Here is a 19223-nt window from a genome sequence, read left to right on the forward strand (position 1 = left end):
AATCCAGGCAAGAAGGGATGGGGGCATGGACCAAGTTGGAAGTTGGGAGAAATGGCTGGATCATGGATATATTTTAAAAGTAGATCTCATGGGATAGGCGGCTGTGTTAGATGTGGGATGGTGGGAAATGATGGTCATCCAAGGCAGGATGACTCCAAGGTTTTGGTCTGAGTAACTGAAGATAGAATTTTAATTAGAGTAATTCTGTGAGAGCTGGGACTGCAAAGAGGGAAAATATTCTCTAGTGAGAGTGAGGGGGGGTGGCTCAGGTAAGATAAGGGAGGCTCAGCCCAGCTCCAAACCAGAAAGACAACAGCTGATTGTGTCAGCTCATTCTCAATGAGAAGACTTAAAATGGACCACTATGGTCATCAGCAAGAAATCCTAGGCAAAGACAAGCTGAACTCTTGGCCTGAATATCTGATGTATGTGGCTGGAGGGAGGTTAATGATATTTCTTTCTTAAGCCAAACAGTGCTGAATTTTGTATTTACTCTGTGCAGCTATAATTGCCAACATTTATATTAGATGTTTTTAGTTAAGTGTTCTCATTCTTTTCAAGGTAAGAATGTTGCTATTCTCACAACTCATCCATGAAGGGACTTGGGAGTGGCATATGTGTGGGTGTTCATGCACACATACAGGTATAGGGGGATGTTCTCAACAGCCCAAGAGTTCTGACTATACAGGTAAGCTGGGAGGTGGGAAGCTACTAGGAAAAAGACATGGTCAAGAATGAATACCTAATGTGGTTAGAACTAAAGCAAAGGAGTGAACATCGTGGGGTAGGGTTAATTCAGAGGACTTATTTTAGTGAAGCAGAATCCTTATCAAATTGTGCCCAAATTCTGTTTTTCTTGGCTTTGTTGAAGTTGACTTGATCTCTGACAATTTAACTAATTGACTCAGTTGAAAACTAACTGTGGTCTATTTTTCATTCTTTCTTAGCTTCACCTTATTTTCATATCCCTATTTTCTCTTCATTATACAAAAGAATGAAAGAAGCACCGTTTTTTGTTTTGTTTTGTTTTTTTGTTTTTAAGCCAAACCCTTTCTTTAGGGCTTCCCCTTCTAGTATGTGGTACATCATCTATTCTTAGGTGTGTTCATAATCGTTCTTTGGCTTAAAAGATACATGCCTTTTCCTGTGTGTATAAAGCTTAGCAACCTGTCAGTGATACTGGTGAACTGTTAGTAACTTCTCTTCCCCAGAGGTCATGTTGAATGTTTTGGGTTTAATTCTGGTTTGAAGTAACATGATAGACAAATCAGATGATGTGAGCTCATCCAAATCTTCCAGTACAGGGCAAACATAGCGCCTGACCAAATTTGTCTGGTTACAAATATCCAAGAACTGCTCATATATGCAGAGAAACTTGAGTTTCCTTGGATGAGACTTTTAAACATTTGTACACTATAGGCACCTATGGGTTTAGAGGAATCAAGTTTCAAAGTCTTGGAGAAATGCCTAGACTTATTTGAGACCTATTAAATTTCTACTTATTTATCCTTAAGTATTCAAAAGATTATTTTTCTTAATTCTAAATGAATAGAAAAAGACATGCTATGGATTAAGCCTACATTTCACTCATATATGTGCCAGAGAGCAGTGTGATAAAGGCATCAATATATTCCCTATTTACTTCTTTGTCTTTCTTTTTTAAAGTTTTCTTTCTAGTGAAGACAGACATTTTATTAGATTCTGCTTTGGCCTTTAAACTGAGATTTGGAGAAAATGAGAAAGTTGGAAGTATTCTTCCAGAAGTGAGATTAGTTCTTAGAGTGACCATCCACAGTTGGACATGATTCTGGAGGTTGTGTGGTCCACCATGTTTCTCAGATAGATTTCTATCCAGGCCTCAGCTCTCTCAAAAAATGGAGAGCACTGGCCACCAGTAGGAACCTGTTCCCATATTTAGTCAATTTTTCAGCCCTACTTATGGTCAAAGAGATTATAGCTATTGCTCTTTCCTTGCCTATGTGGCTACTTGATCACAGAAGGAAATTAATTGGCCTGGCATGATTTGCCTTTTGAGAAATCACTTTGGTTTCTACCCAATACTTTGTGCTTTTCAAGTTGATGCTAATTGATTGATGTTAAGTTCTATATTTTCCCTGATATTGAAGTTAAGCTGACAGGTCTATAATTACCAGGATTGTCCTTTTTCCCTTTTTAAAAAGATGAGCACTTCATTTACCTTTTTTCAGTCTACAGGGACTTTCTTTATCCTCTTGAGTTCTCAAAAATAATCGCTAGCAGCTATGTAATAACACCTGACAATTCCTTAAGTACTCTTCAAAGTATGTCATCAGGTCCTGCTGATTTGCCTAAAGCCGGCTTTTCAAAATACTTTTTAACCATTTTATTCCCTATTCTAGTTTGCACTAACTCTCTTCTGTTTCAGGTTGGCATTGCTCTGGTAACTGGATCCCTACTGCTTTTTCCTCTTCATTTAAGAACTGAAAGTCTCATTTTTCCCCATTGTCACGAACTTCTTTCCCTATCTTTGAGGTGTTAAGTGAGATATTTTCTCTGTAACCCTGGTTTAGCCTTTTATCACTAGATAGGTCTATCAGTTACTTTTTATATCCTCTACAAAGTACATTTCTTGTTTTGGTAGAGTGTAGAACTGGGTGTTAAGTGATATGCATTTCTTTTGGTTACATCTTCATGGCATAGACATTTTTCTTGTCTGTGATCTCTGCTTACCAGAGAGTCCCTTTAAAGAAAAAAAGAAACCCCTTATTTTGGAATAATTTTAGATTTACAGAAAAATTGCAGTAGTATATAGAGTTTCCATATGCTCTTCACCCATCTTTCCCTAAGATTAACATTTTACATAATCGTGGTACATTTGTCCCACTAGGAAATTAACATTGGTAGGTTGCTATTACCTAACCTACATCTTCATTTGGATTTTATCAGTTTTTCCATTAATGTTTGTTTTTTTTCTGTTCTAGGATCCAATCCCAGATCCCACATTGCATTTAGCAGTTCCACTTAAAATTTTTTTTTCATTCCCAATGACTCAAAGTGATATTTCTGTGTCATAATTTCCATCAAGGATGTATTAACCCATACTTGACTAGTTACTTTTATCTTCAGAACTCACACTTCTTTACATAATTTTATGCTAAGAATAGTGTCCTTCATCTACTTCAAAGATGAGTTTGACAATCTGGGCTCTACTAAATATCAGGGCCTTCTCCCCATGCCACCATCAGGGCCAAAGGGGTCTGGGTAACTGCTCAGAGAGACCCTTCTTTTTCTTTTTCTTTTTCTTTTTTTTTAAAGATTTTATTTATTTATTCATGAGAGACAGAGAGAGAGAGAGAGAGAGAGAGAGAGAGAGGTAGAGGGAGAAGCAGGCTCCCAAGGAGCAGGGAGCCCGATGTGGGACTTGATCCCAGGACTCTGGGATCATGACCTGAGCCGAAGGCAGACGCTTAACCATCTGAGCCACCCAGGCGCCCAGAGACCCTTCTTTTTCTAATTTGATCATCCTTTTATTATGATAGTGCTGTTGTTCTTTTCTCCTTTCACTTTAGTAGAGATACTCTTTTGGTTCCTGAGCAGGGTCAGGACTACAGTGGGGCAAGTGAGGTGCAAATTTTAAGGAGGAATTCTGTCTCAGGGTGGGGCAAGCGCAGGGCGGGCACATGAGGACTGAGTACCCTGTAAATGTTGCACCCTAGTGCCTCATTTGCTTTGCTCTCGTCCTATCTCTGTTCCTGGGTTTTGGAGCATAACATATTCTTTCTTTTTTTCTTTTTTTAGCCTAAATGCTATTTATTGAAAAGAGCAGAGAAGAGAGAGTACATGCCCCCTAGGGAAAGGATGGAATAAAACAAGCAGAGCAAGTCCACCTCCTGCTCAGCGTATTCTCTTGTTTCCCCACTGGGCTATCTTATTGTTGACGGTCATCTTCAGGAAGCAGTCAGACTGCATGTAGGTAGCGATCTTCTCCAAAGCCTCAAAAGAGCACATGAAAGCCTTCAGATTTGGAAATTCATCCAGGCACTTGGGCTCAAACATACGGTTCTGATCTAAGACATCATAGGTGAGGAAATCCACAAAGGTGAGCTTTTCCCCTGCAAACCATGAGGATTTCCCCAGGAATAAGGAGAACTGTTTCAGTTGTCCAGGTAACTGTTCCAAGTACTGAGGCTTCAGTTGGTCAAGGTCAGGGCTATAGCACAGTGGTATCAGCTGTGTGCGGAAATCCATTATTTGGTTCTCCATGATGTCCACTCGAATCTGTTCTTCTTCAGTCTCGCCACACATATTGTGCTTGTGAGCGATATAGCGCAGGATAGCATTGCTCTGGGTGATCTTGTTCTTACCATCCATGAGGTAGGGCAGGTTAGGGAAGTCCAGGTCGAGCTAGAATTTCACACCCAGCCATTGGCTTCTATCATAGTTGGGAACTTCCCCGCACGTGTACTGTTTCTCCTCATAAGGATGTATTGGTGAACTCTAGGAGCATGCGGATGGTGTGCGCCAGCCTGCGAATATCCCAGTAACCCAGAACCATGGTTGACTTGGACAATGACATGGTGATGTTGCTTCCGTGCCTTCCAGGACTCAGAGCATAACATATTCTTGATTTACAAGGTTACCCACCCCCCGCCTGCCATCCCTGTACTTACACATAATATCTGATGTAGTATTTTAGTTTTCTCTCCTAACTGTAGTTCTGAACTATGACCTCTGGCTCATTTCTCCAGATCCTTGTTAGATATTAGTCAAAAATTTCAGAAAGTCTCAGGTTTCCCCTCTGTTCCCATATTACATTTCCTTGTAGAGGGAAGATTTTGCAGGGATTTTCTGAGTGGGTGAGTGTAAGTCTACATCTAACTGTGTATTTGTATGCGTAGTCTGCAATTTAAATTCTGCACTAAGTGCTAGGAAAAAAAGAGCCTGTTTTAAAGCTTATTTCAAGCTGTTAGACCTTCTTCTGGGCAATTAGAATAATAAAATGTGATTTAATACCTTTCTTCCTCCAAGTTGCTAGGTACCTTTATAAGCTACATGGCTTTCCCTGACTGGGGGAATAAATAAACTTGGACAGCAATGGTGAAAATACCCTAAATGTTAATATTTAGAAAGAAGTAAATTATGATAATATTCTTCCTGAGATCCATTGAGGAAAACCAAGGGATTTTTCCATGTTTGTGACCTCCTGGGGAAATGACAGTAACACTCAGTAAGATAAGGTAGAATTGCTTTGTTGGTAGCATTTTTAGGGCATTGCAGAAAACCAATCTGTGGTTTCTATAGGGAGGTGTAAGTCCTGGAAGAACTCTAACAGACACAATTAAGAGAGACCAGATCCTTGACCACAAATGTGGAACACAGTGGAGTCTTACACAGCAGCTGAGGCTAACTTGGGGGTCTGCCGACAGGTCTGTGCAACCGGTTCCTGCTTCATATTTGCCAAGGTCTCAAGTCCCGAAAAGGAAATGAAGACTGCAAGTAAGGCATTCTTGCCAACGCCAAGTTTTGAGAGAGCTATGGGGAAGATATTTCCCAGCTGGCTCCCCTGCTTATGGGGATACATTTAGAGACTGGTTTAAAGACATTAGCACTAGAGTTTCCACAGAGAGAAAACCTCAGGCTGAAATGAAATTGCCTCAGCTGATGAACTGCCTAGCCTACAGGTAAGTATTAGTTCAAAAAAGATGATCATGCCAGGAGAGGATGATCAATGCCATTGTTTATACATGCGCAGGACAAGGGTCACTGAGTGTCTTGGCTGGCACACCTCTGGATAGGTGACGGAGTGTCAAGCAGGAGTTTATGTGGGAAGTGATCTCAGGAAACTCAGGTAGGCTGGTGGAGAAATGAGACAAGGAAAGGAAGGGAGCTGCAGAAAGGCATGTTATCAAGCTAGTTCCCACAGTGGGCATCTGGTGCAGGATCCTGTTGAGGAATGCCAGGATAGAGCAAAGGGCATGCCTGCAGGGTTCTCTGGCTGAGGAGCAAGAGTGAGAGGTTATATAACCACCTCACCATCAGTCATTGGTAGAGGGCTGCTTTTGGGGGCATTAGCCATTTCCCATTTGAGCTTGTCCAGTGATTGGGTTCCTGCATCCAGAAGGAAAGCTTGTAGGCAGAGAGCTGCCAACAGGGCAACAAAGATCACCTGCTGCACTGATGAGCAGTGACAACTCTGAGCAAGTGGGACAGTTGTTATTTTCATGGTTGACTTAGAAGTTTGTCTAAAATCCATTAGGAGATGCTACTCTCCTTGTATAACTATGATTTGGTCTTTTCAGGGCAATGGGCCTCAGGTGCTGCAAATCCAGGTGTGAAAGGCCAGATAAGGAAAAGACAGGGCCACAAATGTAGATGACCTTGGAGACAGCTAAATGGAAAATTCCTGAGGGCAGGGATGACGGGTTTTCGTGTGTGCGTGTGCGTGTGTGTGTGTGTGTGTGTGTGTTATAGGGTCCGTGTGTTTAATTCTCTCTCATTGCCTGCTCAATAAATGCTCTTGAATGACTAGTGGAAGAATTTTCTATTACTGTTCCTCCCCAAGGGAACAGAGGTGGAAGTTGAAGGAGCAGAGGTGGGTAGCAGCTGCTGAATCCCTTACGTGGTTGCCGCTCATCATCGCCTCCTCCACGCAGAGCTGATTCTCCTGCAAGGTCTTCCCCTGTCTCTTGCAGACATCGTGCAGATTTCTGATGTCAGCTTGCAGGCTCAAGAGCTTGTTGTTCAGGCTGCTCACTTCTCTGTCTCTCTCCCCCGCCTAGGCAGTCAGAAAAACAAAAGCATCAATTATAAACTATCAAGAAGGGGTGCTTACTTTCGTTCACTTAACTGGTTGACAGAGACTTAAATTTGCTGGAAATTTGTCCATCAACTCTTAGCTGTTATTACTCATCCAGTATAACATTTACACAGTATCCATTTGCGAGGTGTCTGAGTGCTCTGCATTATTCAGACAATTACTTATTTACATTAATTAATCTTCACCCACTGCTGTGGGTACATCGCAGACATTTCCCCTGTTTTCCAAGAGGAAGTCAGTACCTAGAATAATTCCAGGGACCTAGCGGACTGTCTATAAATATTAATGGCTCTGCCACTGATGAAATGAACATAGTGAAATGTCAAATGAACTTGTCAGGACTATAGTGAATCAGTGATGGAGCTGATGCGGGTTCTGAAGTGTCTTAACTTTCTCTTCTATTCACTAAACCAAAAGACCTCCCTTACCTGTAAACCTAGTGTTTTTCTGTGGAGATGTACACCAAGGAGAATAAAAATAAAACCCCTGGGCTGACTGCATAAAATAATCTGCCTTTGATTACAAGTGAAAAAGATTAGCTAATTACCCCTAGGTCAGAATGGAAATTAATGATCGAGATCAAAATAGAGAGTGTGGAGCATAGCAACTTGGGTGGGGTTGGAGGTGGAGGCTGTGGTAAGAAAGTGGGTGCCCCGTCACATTAGGATGCCACCTTCCACTCCCAGTGTTGTGGGTGGCAACGGTATGAAAAGACATTGTGAACCTGTCCAATGGTTTAATCCCATCACTGTGCAGATTCTTCATAACACTCAAGAGGACAGGTCCTACCACCACTGAGTTTTAGATGCTGGAACTGAGGCTGCTGTTTGTATGGTAGATGCTTGCCTTATGTTAGATTATCCAGAGCAGGCTCTTTGGTGAGGATTCCCGACACCTATTAAAGAAGCACTCCTGAGAGAAGTCAACAAAGAAGTGGAGGAAGCAGGACAGGAAAGAGGGCGAAACCAACGGAGGGCATGATTTCAGACAAAGTCCTGCAGGCAGTAGCTTCAGCCTGATCCCACAGGGAACTCTGGCGTATAAGTTATACCTCAGAGTTTGTCTTGATTAGTTGCAAAAGCTGGGCTGTCAGACTCATTATCAGTCAGTCAGTAGCTAAGGGCTGCCCCGTGGGATATAAGCTCCCAAGGGACTTCCAGCTCTCTGCTCCTATGAGCAAAGTGACCCCAATAGCCCAAGGACAATTCTTCTAAGAGAGTTTCAGGTGCAAAAGCACACAGAAGACACGGGTGCACAGAAATGCGAAAGTAATCCAAACGACAATGCCCAAGGTCCTATAGCTGGTTAGCAGCAGAATGAGGAGAGTTCTGCTCTCCTGACCATGTAGCCAGTGATCTGCCACCATACCCCACTGATTGCTTTGGCTTCTTAAATATATGAGCTACATAACCCTCATTCCCAGGGGAGCTGGAGACCTGATATGGACATCGTAAATCAAGCCTTACTGGACAGGTCAGTTTAAGAGACCTCTGCACAAGGCCGAGGGGGGCCAGAGGATAACCACGAGAATCGGACACTGCAATGTCAGAGTATTCGGAATTCAGAAGGTTTCCCAGAAGTGCTGCTGTCTCAGCTGATTTATTTCTTCATTTCCATTTAGTACCTGGATTTTTTTTTTTTTTACCACTTTACAGTTTAATTAGGTTAACGGCATGGCTCTGTCATTAAAAGGATTTCATTATCTCAAAACTCTCTCTCTTTCTCTCTTGCTCCCATCCCTTGTTCCTCACTTTCAGAAAAATAACAGTGGATGTCAACTGCCCCAAGCATGTAATTACCATTACTACAATTTCCCAGGGACTCTCTTAAGAAAATGTGTGTAGAGCAGCTAAAAAAGAAAAATGGTGTATGGACACTGTTTTCTAACTAGAAAACAAAATCCTTGACCCGACAAGGAGCAGCAATTTGATTCTAGTGCTTTAAATTCCTGTTCTCATTGCTGCCACACTGGGAATAGGGACTAGAGGCTCTCTGAGGATTGGGACCCTAGGGATCTTCTCCTCTCTCACCACAGGACTTTTTCTTTGGCATCTATGAGCAGATTAGGTGACAATACAATGCCTGCTCCATGGAAGTGTCAAATGTTCTATCCTCTTGCCTTAATACTGAATATATGCATCTTAAAGTGAGGACCATGTCACCAGATTGTTCCATAGGGAGCCTGGCACACTGTGGACTCATTAACAAAGTAGCAATGATATACAACTTGAGCCTCTCCAACTTAAAAGCTAAATGCCCTCTTTCTGTCAGGCCAATAAAAAACCCTTTTCCCTCTAGTTTTAGATGTCTTCTGAGCAGAAGCCTGCTTGGCCCCATCCTAATGCACCAAAAGGACTTCAGAATTGGATATTTAATGTAGATGATCTCATCTAATTTGGACATTAGCATTGACTCAGAGTCTCTGAGGCAATTGCTTCATTCAGAAAACAAGAGCCTTGGAATAAATAATTCTTTCTTTGAGGATTCTGTAAACCAATTGAATAACAAATGTGTTTTGTTGGATGTCAAATGAAATTTGCTTTTGAAATCAAAACCTAACCATTCACTCCAAAAGTCCAAATCATACAGGGGTTTTTATTCATCAGAACAGGCGTGAAAATGGTGAAAATGCCGGGAGAGCAATGAGGTGACTCCCATGCACAACAAAGTATTTTTTACCGTAGGTAGTTGTAAGAAGAGGATGTGCTCACCTCAGAACTCCAGAAAGGCAAGTGTTTCTGAGGTTCCAGTAAACCTAATTTCTTGCTAATATCTTGCACAGAGGTCACTGTACACTATTTCTAATCCTGTCTACTTTATGAAGGCTAAATTCCAGGCAGATGCCTTTTGAGTATCAATATGCGGCAGGAATTGATTTAATCTGACATTTCATCAATCAAAGCTCTGTAACCAGTACTGGGGCATGAGAGGAGCTGAGAGTCATAATGCTGACCCCGAGGCACCATCTGATCCTGTCCTAGATCTGAAGTCATTAACGATGGCTGAAATCACAAGCCTCTGCTGCTAGGTGAGTTTTCACTTATGTAAGCCATGAACTTAGATACCCCAGTTTTGCTTATGTGAGGTTGGGACCTGGTCACTGGTTGAAGGCATGTGACATCAGCAGCAGCTACCAACTTCAGGCAAAATGGTGAGTTCTGGTACTGCAGTTGCAATCACGATAGTTATTGGAAAATAGATTGTTTACTGAAGCAAATTTTCTGTACTGATCTGATGGGTCTTTTTCAAAGAGGATGTCTTCTCGAACATACATTTCCAAAGATAGAAATTTTGCTCTAGACTTTAAAGTATTGACAGATAGTCTCGTGCTTCTTCTTGGAAGAAGCTGATGTTAAACCGAGGGTTGTGATTCAGAAGCACTCTCAGAAGTCAAGAGCGTTACAAAGATTTAAGATGGCAGCAGTCCATCAAGGATTTGGCACTTGAACAAGAAAGCTTGGGTGGTGGTTTCCAGAGTAATTTTGGAGTCAACCAACATCACCATAAAGATCATCATCTTTGGGATATTATCTTTTTTTATCTGAGGATAAAGACAAATCTTTAACAAACAATGGAAAACCACTTTTAACCACCACTACCATTCAGCATGTTTCAATTTCTTGGGAGAAGTATGTTTTAAAAAGCATTAAAGCTTAAAAATTATTATTGCTTCAGGAATTTCTACATTTTACTTGTGTAACAAGAGTTTATAGTTAGTTATCTACAGTAATTTCAAGCACTGTTATCAATATTACTAACTTGATTCCTGAGTTTACTTTTCCATTGATAGAAACATTGCAGTTTTTGATTACTTATAATGGGAATTAATGGACACTTATACAAGGTTTTGCCTGTGAGCAAAAATGTTGGAACCAATTTTGTTCATCTAGTGAAGAATGAGTATATTTTATTGTGTTCTAAATTCTTAAAAATTGGCACACTGCATAAATATATAGTTTAGGATACACATGGCATATGGCCAGTGGTCAGCCACATATGGAATATGGGCTGATTTTTATTGGCACTTGGGCAGTTGCTACATACTTTTTTTTTTTTTTTAAAGATTTTTTTATTATTTATTTATTTATTCATGAGAGACAGAGGAGGAGAGAGAGAGAGAGAGAAGCAGAGGGAGAAGCAGGCTCCCAAGGAGCAGGGAGCCCGATGTGGGACTCGATCCCAGGACCCTGGGATCATGACCTGAGCCGAAGGCAGACGCTTAACCATCTGAGCCACCCAGGCGCCCCATACTTTTCTCCAACATATCTTTGGGAGAAATTATTTTACTAGAAAGTAAGCTCCACAAGAACATGGATCTTTCTCTGTTTTGTTCATTGTTTTATCCTCAGCCTCTAGAACAATGCCTGGCACATCGAAAGTGGTCCAAAGAGACCAACTGAATTAAGAAATGCCCTTCTAGAAAATCCATACCAGATCCTTGTTCCCTGCAGAACATGCAGCAAATCCTGTACAGCTCCCTCCAGTAATCCAGCAGGAAAGAAGTGAAAACACCTCTTTTAGAAAGTGTTCAGCTCTTGATAGGAGGTCTGTTAAAAGCATATGTCATGTGGGACAATCCTATACTAACCTAAACATCCCCCTTAAATGCTTTCTGGAACAAGTCAGGGAATAGGTAAACACAGTTTGACCAAAATATTAGACTAATTAGAACACTTCATTTCCATATCATTCCAGATTAAGAGACAATGTTGGCAACAATAGTTACTATCTTTTAAGTGCTTCCTATGTCCCAAGAACTAGTGTTTTACATGTGGTATCTTACTTAATCCTCATGGCAAACCTTTGAAATGGGTGTTAATTATTCATATTTTCTAGGTAAGGTAAAGGAAGCTCAGAGAGGGTAAGTAACATGCCCAGTATTATACTGCTATTAGATGTGGACCTCGACCCACCTAGCTCAAGTCTGGCTCTTAAACACTATGGTCTGCTGCCCATCTCTCTTGTGATATGCTGGGATGCTGATTACTAGAATTTTGAATCATGAAACTTGAAAAGAAGTTCATTGTAACACAGGTTCAACTCTATGTGTGTAGGAGAGTTAGGAGTCTTACCTCATCTTTCATTTCCTTGGCACCTCTCAAGTCTCCTTTGAGCTTTAGCATTTTCTGAGCTTTGTTATAAACCTGCAAAAGTCCAAGAATTTAATATGGTAAAAGTAGAAATGAGTCTAGCCCTTTAAAGATTTTCCCATCTGGATGCGTGCTCTAAGCAGAGACCTTGGAAAAATTTCCCAAACTGTTAGCAATACTTACTTGTCTGTCCATCTTCATTTTCAAAAGTGTGTTAACACCTTCACCAGACAGACAGAACCAAGGGTTTACATGTTTTCCCAAAAAGCAACACTTGGTGGACCAAATCATTTCTGAATTCACAGTTTCTTGGAAAGCAAAAGTTCTGAGATGATCTTATTTTCTATTCTAAGTATTCAATGTCTCAAATATAGTTAACATTATGCACTATGAACCAGACAGAATGTGCACAACCCACCTTCTTTCTCAGGATAACCCTGGGAAGTAGATATTATTATTTTCCTTGTTTTACAGAGGAGGAAACTGAAGTCCAGAGAGGCTACGTGACTTACCCAAGGTCACACAGGCTCTCTTACTACTTCTTGAGAAGCTGCCATTAATTTATAACTGTTACTTTGGAAATACCTGATGATGTGGTTTTTTTCAAAGCATCAGTTTACTCTAATGTGGTGCTTGTAAAGTTATGAAACTTGTAGAGTGCTGAGAATTATCTGTGTAAAAAGTCTCAAGGAAAACCAAAGTTTTTTGCGCATGTATGTGTGTAAGTATAGGATGATGATTTTCAGGTCATAATGCACTGACTTATTAAAATAATCTAATTTATTATGTTTTTCACTCTGCGACTAGAGAAAATTTCCGCCAGGCACTTACCTGCAGAATAGTTCCAAGAATGAGAAGCTATCAAAATACTCATTCTTTGTAATGAACCACATCCTCCACCCCTAATATAAGCCAAGAGGAAGAAAGAATGCTGGCGAGACATGGAATTTGGAATGTTTTGTGGGGTTGTGTTCTGATGTGCTGCATTGTTTACCCTCTTTAGTCTTTGTGCACAGAGATGCATCATGGGAATGGGGATTTAGCTCGGGCTTCCTCAATTGGGAGAGGCCAGGTGATGTTGCAGTGACAAACAATCCCCAAATCTCAGTGACTTAAAACCATGAAAGTTTATTTCTCACTGTGCTACAGGTCCTTTATGAGTCAGCTGGGGCTGCTCTTCATTGTCCTCAGCTGGTAGAACCTCCTCTGGTTATGTTGCCTGTTGCCATGGCAGCAGAGAGGGAACGCATGGGTTCTTAAAGTGGAAGTGACACACTTCACTTCTGCTCACATTTCATTGGCCAAAACAAGTCACACGGCTATGCCTGACTTCTTCATTATGCCTTAAAGGAAATATTGGTGAATGTCACCACACTGGGTGTCTTGGCCGGTCGTATTGCTATAACGAAAGATCACAAACTGGGTAGCTTATAAACGGTCCATCACCCAGCCACCCCATCCCTCCCACCCACCCCCCACTCCAGCAACCCTCCGTTTGTTTCCTGAGATTAAGAGTCTCTTACGGTTTGTCTCCCTCTCTGGTTCGTCCAAAGTTCCCATTTCTTAATACCATCATTTTGGGGATTAAAATGTCAACACATGAATTTTGGGGGTGACACAAACAATCTACAGCACTAGGCAAATGAGAAGATTAAAAATATTCTGGCATAAAAACTCTAAACTGGGCTGTAGCCCACCAAGCTTCTAAACCTGGTTCAGCACCTAAGTCAAGGAGTGGCCTTTGGAAAGAAAAGCACTCATCTCTCCAAGGCTTTGTTTCTGGCTCTATAAACTGGGGGTGGGGGTGTTGTATTAAATGACCATTGTCTTTTCTAGCACTAAGACTTACTGATTCAGTGTTCTACCTTGATGCACATGTTTCTTTAATTGGAACCATGAATTTAGCCCAAGCATCACACAAAAGTTGGAATGGAACAAATATATCCTTGAGAATAATATTCCTCTACAGGCAGACCTACAGGATGGTCAGGAGATGACTCTTAAATCAAGTGAAATCTTATCTCAAAGACAGAAAAATTACTGTCTAGATTGTGATGATTTCATCAACTATGGAGTTACACAGCTATGGCTGCAAGAACCAAAAGTGTTTGGAAGGAAAAATGGAAGGCAGAGGCTCTCATATTTGTATGAAAAGACATTGGGCTTTACTAAGTAAGTGAGAGGAAAAAAAGAGAGAACTAAGTTGTGTTTCATGAAGGAGACGGGAATCCTGTGAGTCACTAACAACAGCAGTGTGCAATTTGGAAGTGCTTATGATGAAAAAAATGGAAGGGTTATATGACAAATTTTCCAATGCATTTGACAGTAATGTTTGCCAGATGGACAAGGAAGAGTGCTTTGAGGGAGCCTCTAATGCTTTATAAAATGGTCATGTGAGCCTTCACAACGCTCTCTGAGGAGTGTGGCGGGACCAATATTTTGTAGAGGAAAGAACTCATTACAGAGGGAGGGGTTCTCTACCTGATCTGTGGATACTGATATCTGGGTCTAGGACTTGCATGTCTTCTCTTTTCTCAAACCCTTATTCTGTGTCTTCTGTGGTGCTGTCTCCCGCATCTCTTTTGAGACCTTCACTTCCTCATGCCTCATCTCTTCCACTGGCATATCCAATTCTGCTGCACCTGCCCAGGGAACTGCTTTCTTGTACTCAAAAGTTATGCTCCCTTTTCTCCCCCCAGCAGGCCTTCCCTTGGTGACAGTTGTGACCAGAAAAACAAACAAACAAACAAAAAAACAGTTGTAGTGAAAACAGAAACTTGGTCAGAGCATCTAAGTGATGTTTGTGCCTCTGGGTAGGCCTCAGTCCACACTCAGTGTACTTTATAGATTCCCAAAAAACACGTAGCACTGTACCTTACATGAGTGACTGCGTTTAGCAGCTATGAAATCAGGTGTGCAAAGAAAAAGCAACTGTTTTCTATTACTCAACCTGGTTACTGAGCCCCATTTTCACCAAACGGCAGAAAGCAAAATCTTAGTTATTTCTGAGAAAGTGCCATCATTTTCAGGTTAAAAATAAATCAGTTCATGATTCCCTCCATCTTTTTAAGGTCTCTTCAGAGTACACCTAAATTCTGGCCGAGGTTGGATTCTGGCATCAGAGGTGGCTCTGGTCCGTGGTCACGGACATCTCTCCCAGCTGGAGTATGCTGTGATGTCTGTGTCCTGGTCAACAGGCTGTATGTACTGCATCTTCCTCATACTGTGGTCTTTGGGGCTGCTGACCCTCTTTCATTCTCCAAGGATGCTCCTAATGCAGAGAGAGACACACACATGTCAGACTGGTCTCAGGCCCTTTCTTCTTAGATCCATCCTAACATCATCCTGCATTTTACCTGGAAAGGTGTTGAGAAGAAGGGTATAGGATCCTAAGATCTTGCTCACTTTTCTGCCCATTCCTGGTATTGATCAAAAGTATCTTCTGCCCCTGGTTTGCTAAGCCTATCTGGGATTCTATTGTTTCCCCAACTCTTGCCCACCTCATCAGTCTCACCAGGGTCTAATTCTCTTGCCTATGCTCCAATTCCCCTCTCCTTCCTCTTTCCTAACTCAGAGAGGCTTTGTTTAGTTTTTGGGAGAGGAAGGAAAAAGAATACAAGTGAATGAATATGATGAAGTACAGGCTGAGTGGGTAGGATGGGAAACAAGTGTTAGTGTTTCATACACCACCTACCCACGTGAAGTTACACTAATTCCATAACCACAGACTGCTGATGCTGGTTCTCTCCCTAAGAAACTGGTAACTAACTGCCTGGGTGTACAGATGGACTATTAGCCTTAGAAAAATGAACTTCTGGTTATAAAAGAAATAAGAACTGGGGATGTAATGTACAACATGATGATTATAGTTATCACTGCTGTATGGTCTATTTGAAAGTTGAGAGTAAATCCTAAGAGTTTTCATCACAAGGAAAAAAAGCAATTTTTTTTGCTTTGGTATCTATATGAGATGTTAACTACACTTATTATGGTAATCATTTCACAATATATGTAAATCAAGTCATTATGCTATACACATTAAGCTTATACAGTGCTGTATGTCAATTATATCTCAGTAACACTGGAAAAAAATTTAGGAGATAAAGTTAAAGTTATCCCTGAGGGCTAATCTAAACCAATAGGTTTACCTACACTCAGCCATAAGTCTTTCCTTTATTCTTGCTGGGTTTTAGATTTTTCTCCAATGTTCCACCTCCTACCAATGAAAAAAGTGTGATCAATTCTAGAGCTCTTAATTATTGAAATAATGAGATGACGCCCAATGTTTCTTCTATTTTTAAAAATATGTGAGCACCATGAATTGATGGGGATGCTCCTTGTATAATAAATTATTTCTACCCTGAATGCATGGATGGAGCCATAGAGTGCAGAAACTTGGCACGAACAGAGTCTATCTCTTTGGATCCAAACTCAGTTCTAAAAGAGAAATTCCCTGATCATGTAGGGCATATCTAATAGGGGAATATGGTAGGAGGAGATGACATGGGAGATGGTTTTGTCAGAGTTTGGGGTTCTGCACCATAACTTAATGAATAGGAACTTGACACCAAGGTTGGGTCATAGTCCAGCCCTGGGACAGAGGCTTTTCTGAAGAGGAAGCATGCCTAGTTGGGTCTTCCCAGAAGGAGACTTTGTAATGGCAGAGGAAATGAGGGTCCAGTAGGAACAAGAGAAGGGGTTCCAGGATTTATCAGCCTCACTGTCACAGGTGAAATTCTCTCCCCATGGCGATCTTCTTTGGTACTTTTTACTGAGGCTATTATTGCCTATTCCAGGATCCATACTTCTTACCTTGCTTAGTAATAGAGCCCTAATTTTATTGGGGTGTCCATGTGCTCATCTAAAAGGCTATGAAATGAACAAAGGGAAAAAAAGAGACAAACCAAAAAACAGACTCTAACCTATAGAGAACAAACAGATGGTTACTGGACGGGGGGGATGGGTGAAACAGGTGGAGGGGATTAAGAGTACACTATCTTGGGGCACCTGGTGGCTTAGTCAGTTGGGCAACTGACTTTTGGTTTCAGTTCAGGTCATGATCTCATGGGTCCTGGGATAGGACCTTGCGTGGGACCCCTGCCTCCACCCCATGTCAGGTCCCATGGGAGTCCCTGCTCAGCAGGGTGTCTGCTTGAAAGATTGTCTCCCTCTACCTCTCCCCCCACTCTTGCACACATGCTCTCTCTCAAGTAAATAAATAAATCTTAAAAAAAAAGTACATTTATCTTGATGAGCACTGAGTAATATACGGAGTTGTTGAATCACTATATTGTATGTCTGAAACTGATATAACACTGTATGTTAATTATACTGGAATTAAAATAAAAATAAATAAATAGAAGACTACCTATCCCAGACTCTCTTGTAGCTAGCTAGGTATGGCTGCATGTCTAAGTTTTGTTCAATGAGATGTAAGAGGAAATACTGTGGGAACCTTCCAGAAAATCTTTTTTTTTTAATGTTTTATTTATTCATGAGAGTCAGAGAGCGAGAGAGAGAGGCAGAGGCAGAGAGAGAAGCAGGCTCCCCGCCTAGCAGGGAGCCCGATGCGGGACTCAATCTCAGGACCCTGGGATCATGACCTGAGCCGAAGGCAGACGCTTAACCATCTGAGCCACCCAGGTGCCCCCAGAAAATCTTCTTAATTACTAGTAGTGCACAGCTCTTTGTTCCTTCCTCCTTCCTGATTGCTTGGAATGCTGATTTAAGCCAGCAAACATTTGGAACAGGAGGAGATGCTCACAGAGACAGAACAGAAAGAGCCTAAACCTCTAAATGGTGTGGAAACAACCATTCCAGCCCTGGACAGAGAGAGCAATTTCTATCTTAAGTCACTGTTATTTTGGATTTTTTGTTTCATGCAGCTGAATCTGATGGAAATAAATGGACAAAGTATCCTTATTTATGTTCTTCTCAGAGAGACCTTTCTACAACTCACTCCCAATTTTTAGCACCTCAACAGGCTGCTTCTACTGTACATTTTATTTTTAAAAATATTTTATTTATTTATTTGACAGAGAGAGACAGCGAGAGAGGGAACACAAGCAGGGGGAGTGGGAGAGGGAGAAGCAGGCTTCCCGCGAGCAGGGAGCCCGACGTGGGGCTCGATCTCAGGACCACGGGATCATGAGCCAAGTCGAAGGCAGACGCCCAACGACTGAGCCACCCAGGTGCCCCCCTCTGTGCATTTTAGAGCCCCAATTTCATTATGGGCCAACCCTTCACCCCACAGATATTTTTCTCAAATGCCTCTTCCTTTCCTTGACACTTGACTTGGTTTTCTCTTAATACATCAGCTCTTTGGTTTCACTCTTTCTTTTTCTCCACTTGATGTTTGGAGTAGGGGGATCCAGAGTGGGGAAGAGAGTGACATACTCTATCCTCCTACTGATACCAACAGTCCCATGCCATTTAGTAAAATTTCCTCTGTTGAAGTACACACTCCTCTAATCTTGGTTGCCACTATGATTGACTGACATGGCAAAAACTCTCCCACCTGATTGTTCAGTATCTTCCTTTTTAAATGAGAAATCTTCTTTCTGCCTGTCCAAAAATCACACGCCTTCAAAACCCAACTCAACTGCCATTTCTGTCATCTTCCCTCCAGCCACATGTACTATTAACATGTGTATGGCAACTACTATATGTCAGGCACAGTTATAAACAAAAAAATAACAGAATTAATCCTCACAGCAGCCTTGCCAGGTAGGTAACCCCTCATACTCTCACAGCACTTTATCTATAATTCTTTTAACACAACACAACCTGCCTTTCTTATGGTTATTTGTGATTTGCTTTGTCTCTCCACACAGCTAGCAGTGGTCTACTCTTGTGAAAGATGGGAAACATACAGACCTATCTGAAATAATTTTAGATTTCCAGAAAAGTTGGAAAAATAGTCCAGAGAGTTCCTATATACCCTTTCTCTAGCTTTCCAATGTTAGCATCAATAAGACATAATGTTAATATGTCTTATACTGATGATGTTAACATTGGTCATTTTGTTATGCTCGTGTTTACCGAGTTCATACACTATACAGTTATCCTATTTTCTCCATTATAATTAATAACTTCTTAAGATGGGGGAGATACTTTGAAAGTATATAAATATCCTTTTTTTTTTTTCTGAAACTCTCACCCACTATTTTTAGCAAGGTGGATCTTGCTTGCAACAATTATTGTGCAGTATTGTACTAAGGATTTTCTATTTTCTTTATTCCTTCTACATTTATTCATTGGAATTCTTCCTAAGGAAGAGCTGCTCACTCTTTTCTTTCTTTCTTTCTTTCTTTCTTTCTTTCTTTCTTTCTTTCTTT

The 19223-nt window shown here is 41.2% G+C and overlaps 1 protein-coding gene and 1 pseudogene across 4 annotated transcripts in view; both read right to left on the reverse strand.

Moving 5' to 3' along the window:
• Nucleotides 1-19223, reverse strand: part of PMFBP1 (polyamine modulated factor 1 binding protein 1) — a 191846-nt gene that overhangs the window by 35685 nt on the left and 136938 nt on the right. For 3 of the 4 annotated variants that reach the window (XM_025889081.2, XM_073880060.1, XM_025889082.2), the window contains exons 1-3: nt 12718-12827; nt 11869-11940; nt 6599-6754 (exon numbers count right to left, since the gene is read on the reverse strand). In XM_025889081.2, the coding sequence (XP_025744866.1) occupies nt 6599-6754; nt 11869-11919 (207 nt within the window). In that variant the 5' untranslated portion in view covers nt 11920-11940; nt 12718-12827. Of the gene's footprint in view, nt 1-6598; nt 6755-11868; nt 11941-12717; nt 12828-19223 lie in introns of those variants that run through there. The other variant, XM_025889080.2, reaches the window with a different exon arrangement.
• Nucleotides 3874-4555, reverse strand: LOC112836999 (glutathione S-transferase Mu 3-like; annotated as a pseudogene).

Source organism: Callorhinus ursinus, unplaced genomic scaffold (genome assembly GCF_003265705.2).
Source record: "Callorhinus ursinus isolate GAN/ISIS: 27379988/994484 unplaced genomic scaffold, GSC_fseal_2.0 scaffold37, whole genome shotgun sequence".
In the NCBI taxonomy this organism is placed as follows: Eukaryota; Metazoa; Chordata; class Mammalia; order Carnivora; family Otariidae; genus Callorhinus; species Callorhinus ursinus.